The 5,509-nt window shown below is 31.7% G+C and overlaps 1 protein-coding gene across 1 annotated transcript in view; it reads right to left on the bottom strand.

Annotated features, from left to right (window-relative positions):
* Positions 1–1,266: 1,266 nt before the first annotated feature.
* The window catches only part of LOC106476789 (dnaJ homolog subfamily A member 1-like), a gene marked incomplete at its 5' end in the record, with an annotated part of 11,776 nt that continues 7,533 nt past the window's right edge, over positions 1,267–5,509 (bottom strand). The window contains 2 exons of the mRNA XM_013937416.2: positions 1,267–1,735; positions 3,582–3,781. Coding sequence (XP_013792870.1) covers positions 1,610–1,735; positions 3,582–3,781 — 326 coding nt within the window. The remainder of the gene's footprint in view (positions 1,736–3,581; positions 3,782–5,509) is intronic.

The raw sequence follows: 5,509 nt of genomic DNA, 5'->3' as shown, positions 1-5,509 counted from the left end.
CAAAAGTTAATCAGGTTAAGAACTTTGTGTGTGATACCTGTTGTACCAGTTTGATCAAATTCTATCAAGATATCCTGTCCAGAAGATCAGGATGGATATGGACAAACCAACGTGCCATGCAGAGGGAACATAAAAAATTGTAGCTGTCATATCATTGTGTAACTAGGCTCAGTCATAGGAAAGATCTAGAATTTTCTCAGTTGTTCACTGTTGCCTAAATGCTGGTACCATCTAGTGAGTACGATGAACATCATTTATAAAAGTAGTTACCATTTATGTTACTAAATAACAGAAGTATACAAAACCAAATGTTTTGATGGTACTGACTGGCAAGTGGTCACACAGCTGAGTGTTAACTGTTAATGTTATCTATAGATTGTAGGCCTAGCGTATGTACAAAACTGTATAAGAGATAAATGCAAGCTATCTTAACCAGATAGAATCTACTGTACAATAAACACCTGACTGTACTTTAAAATAAATGTTTTTTTTGGGGGGTGGGGGATAAAATACCAATTTACTAATTACACTCAGTACAAGTAACTGATGGCAAGTGTAGTTGTGCGTACAACATGCTTAACGATGATTTTCCTTTCCGATATCTCTAACACAGGAAGAAGTACTAGAATTACTTAAACCAACACTAGTAACACTTTCAATGTCCCTACTTGATGTACATGCCACTAATATCAAGTAATATAACATACTATCAAAGTCGTTTTAATTTTAAAATAAAGCCACAAATCAAAGTTTCTAATTATCATATTTCTTGGTACTATCCTACAAAAAAAAATAAATAAACAGTCTCCCCTACAACTAAACTCAATTAAGAAGACCATTACAATATTTACAGAATTCCTGGATATTAATTCTAAAATTATCTTGCTCTTCACAGTACTTATGGCTTTAAGACAACCAAAAATAAGATTAGTTTTTTTTCATCTTTTTTTAACACATTATGTTTATGTCTGGTTATTTCTACAGTCTTTCTGTTCGTGATTAACCAACTTGGGGACTGATGTTCTATGTTCTACCTTCACAGGCAACTAGAACTCTTTTAATCTAGAAAAATAAGTGTTCTACAATACAAGACTCTCTTATGAAATGTTGAGTATTAAAATTGGAAAAACTATGAAGAAATACAACATTATCATGGATTGAGAAAGAGAGAAGTCCATTATTTGGAAAACTGCATTTCTTTAGACGTTTGACTCAAGTCAAATGAAAAAAAAAAAATGTGAATGAAAAAACACAATCAGATCACTCTTACACAACCACATTAGTGTCATTTTTCCTTATGATTTATTATTATGACTTTATTACATTCTTAATGTTTAGCTATTAAAACAGCAGAAACTACTACAAATGACATTCAGCCAGACAAATAAATAAGAATACAGTGGATTTCATTTATCATATTGTAACAATTCAAAATATAATGTCTCACCTACAAGATACATTTATTAGCAGCATAAAGCATGGTGTAGCTGTCTGTTTACTTTATATATATATATAGGATCTTGAAATCATATACATTTAGCTTCGGTACAAATAAACTGTTCTGCAAGATTTTTTATAAAGATCTAGTTAACTAAAGTGCCTTCACTAATTATTGTGTCTGACACTGTACACCACCTGCTCTATGGTGATTATGGTTATAATCTTCTTCATAGGCTTGTCTGTAACGATATTGTCTTCTTGCTTCTTGTTCAGGGTCTAAGTCCACAAGTGCCACCTATTTAAAAAAAAATTGTTGTTTATGTATGTGTATAAAAAATTCTTTAAACCTTAAGGTACTAGGTCATCATTTTTTTAATATCTTGTCACTTCCTTTAGAATCTTTTAAATCTTTAGGTAGTGTACTAATAATGTATTGTATAAAAAAAAGTGAAATCAGGCATGTTGCTATTGAGTTTTAAAATTAAAATATGAATTTTTTTTTTATACAAACAGATAACTAAATTTTCAAAGATACTAACTACATTTTTCTAACCCAAATTTATCTTACAGCACAATTTAAATTCAGCCAATATTTATAAGTAATAAGTTAAAATTTGTAAATAGTGTTAAGAGTTAAACAAACTTAAAATTTGACTTTAAGAACTATTTACCAATTTTTTTTTTTTTTAAAGATTGATACAGTTGTATACCTTTGGTTATATTTTATGGATTTTTCAGAAAAACAACCAACTATGCCCGGATTCTAGTTCCAAAATTCGTTACTACTTCAATGAACAGATTGTTTTAAACCGTGTGTGGATACATAAAATACTAGGCATACAATATATGCTTATTAACATTTTCCAAACTTAAAATGGTTGCAGGTTAATGTGGTTTAGGAAAATGTGTCTGTAAAACAAGTATTTGGAAGAGCATATAACAATAAATACACAAGAGAAATTACAAATAATTTAAGCTTTTTTCTTTACTGAAAATTTCAATGTTTGTATCATTACAGAAATTGAGAAGGTCCTTGAATCACTGCAATAACCAATTCTACCTTGTAAAGTTACGACCATGTGCCATTTCAGAGTTGGAGAACCAGTAGAAATATTAACAGATCTATGATGGTTTTATTCTAAATTTTTATTTTCTAGTGATAGATGAGATTGAATAAAACTTTTTAATGAATTATGACATATACTACTCACGTTAATATGTGTATAGTCCAGTTTTTTTGAATGAACTATCTGAAAAAAATATTTCATTACTTTTCATATCAGCACACTAAACAGAAGTTAGCTCGGGTGTTTTGGATGATAAATTTTCATTATCCATCGATTCAACTGCTATATAATTTTGAGATGATAGACTAGACAGAAGGCGGCTAGTCAGCACAATCTATCGACAACTCTTGGTCTACTCTTTATCAATGAAAAGTGGGACTGACTGTCATATTACAATGACTCTATGGCTGAAAGGACGAGCACGTTTGATGATGGTCGACCTAAGCTTGCAAGTTGAGTGCCCCTAAAACTAGGCCATGCCAGACGCACCTTTAAGACTCTTGTAAAGTTAATTTCAGTGCTAAAAATAGCCTTCCCTGAAATCCTATAAATAAGGTGTACAAAAAATCTATGAATATTTACCCTGTGTAAAACTTTATTGACATTAAAATATCATAATACTCTTTTTTTTTGTATATCATGTCACAGTTTTTTAAACCCAAATATTTACAGACTGACAATACAAGTGACATATTGATTATAAACTAGTTAAATTTGAATCTAGAAATCACGTTACAGAAAATGTGATCCACAATAATACAAGATAATGGCGAAGAGGTAAGTGTGCATGATACCAGATAATGGTGAAGAGGTAAGTGTGCATGATACCAGATAATGGTGAAGAGGTAAGTGTGCATGATACCAGATAATGGCGAAGAGATAAGTGTGCATGACACCAGATAATGGCGAAGAGGTAAATAGGTATAATACACACTTACCTCTTCGCCATTATCTGGTATAATACACACTTACCTCTTCGCCATTATCTGGTATAATACACATTTACCTCTTCGCCATTATCTGGTATAATACACATTTACCTCTTCGCCATTATCTGGTATAATACACATTTACCTCTTCGCCATTATCTGGTATAATACATTCTGTCCGTGGCGGTAGAAGTTCCTCTAGTTGTCCAGTAACAGAAGGATCAATGTGAGTAGGAAAGTTAACAGTAAACTTGATCACCAGCTGACCTTTCTCAAAGGGATCCTTGTACACAGGCATACCCTCTCCCAAGACACACTTAACTGCTCCATGTTTGATGATTTCTCCTGTATTTAGAAATAGAGGAAGAGCCCACATTAGGATTTCCAAAAAACAAAAGAAGCCAGTAATATTTATTAAACACATTAATCATTTCCAATTTTTCATTCAAAAAAATTAAAAATACAAAATCAAACAGCAACATTGAAATGGTTGTTTCTCATATCTAATTTCTTGATTACTATCCTTTAATGTAATTTAAAAGTTTAAGCCTTACATTATTGATATCTAGGTGCAGCCAGCTTCAGCGTAACATTCATGGTCTAGTGGTATCAAGGAAGTTTTTTGCTATAAAGGCACATAAAAACAAAACAAAACAGTTTGTTAGTTTGTTTTGAATTTTGCGCAAAGCTACACGAAGGCTATCTGTGCTAGCCGTTCATAATTTAGCAGTGAAAGACCAGACGGAAGGCAGTTAGTCATCACAACCCACTGCAAATTCTTGGGCTACTCTTTTACCAATGAATATTGGGATTGACTGCCACATTATAATACCCCCATAGCTGAAAGGGCAAGCATGTTTGTTGGGATGGGGGATTCGAACCTGCGACCCTTAGATTGCGAGTCAAGCACCCTAACCACCTGGTCATGCTGGGCCCAAACAAAAGAGACAGATTTCAAAGCCAAAACTACAGTTATTAAAAATTTCATGTAAGAAGCATTCAATGCGAGCTCGATTTACTAAAATATTAAAATACCCATTACTTTACGATGACAGTAATTATGTCAAGTGACACCGTTTTAATAATTGATTATTGAAGCATGATTAAGACTGGAAGTTTCTAAAGTTGCTAGGGTTAACATTACACATAAAATGCTGTTTTACATTATCACATCTGTTACTTGTGTGATTAATTCAATGGCTAAGTACACACACACACACACACAATGCACTTAAAATATTGTCAGACATCTTACGCAGTACAAAAATACAATAAATTATAAGTGATAGACCTTATTAATGAACTACAGATCCTTTGCTGACCACCTATGTCTCTGAAATTACATTTTAACTTGATGCCCCATACAACAGGTTCATCAGCAATGCACATGATCCTTCCTGACTAGTGTTTTACATTCTGCTTTTTTTACAGGATAATTTATTAAGGAAGGAAATAAACTGAGCTATGTGTAATAATTATCTTACAATAAATAATTATCATTTTCTTATACAAAAGTTTAAGTTAACTTTTAGAATGTATACAAAAGTTTAAGTTAACTTTTAGAATGTATACAAAAGTTTAAGTTAACTTTTAGAATGTATACATTCTCTTAAAAACAAGGTAAAAACTACAAAAACTTCTTGGTTGAAATTATCAGCCTTATTGATATTGAACATCAAATGAAGTCAGAACACATTATACAATCTGCCAATTCACACAGTAACTGTAATCTCTAAATAGCTTTCTTCTGATACTGAAGTTGAAAGACACCCTCACTCTCCAAATCTTTTGTTCTTCTCATGGAAACCACTTATTTGCACAGTAAAGTTCAAAATATTTTTTAATGATGAAAATCTTCCAAAATTCATTGTAACAAATATTGTTTGTTACAATGAATTATGGTTAAGTTACAGTTATTGATCAAAACACTTTAGTTTACACCTTAACCTGTATAAACTTTCACAGTTCAGTTGTCTGAAACCTCTACCAATAAGATTCTCTTGTCAAGTTTGTATAGATGTTTAGGTAACATCAAAATTTGGTCATTTTGATTGGTTAGATTTTTCCTAGTAT

The sequence above is a fragment of the Limulus polyphemus genome, unplaced genomic scaffold, assembly GCF_000517525.1.
Source record: "Limulus polyphemus unplaced genomic scaffold, Limulus_polyphemus-2.1.2 Scaffold11603, whole genome shotgun sequence".
Classification (NCBI taxonomy): Eukaryota; Metazoa; Arthropoda; class Merostomata; order Xiphosura; family Limulidae; genus Limulus; species Limulus polyphemus.
Note: the sequence above shows the minus strand (reverse complement) of the source record. Positions and strands in the feature narration are given on the sequence as shown.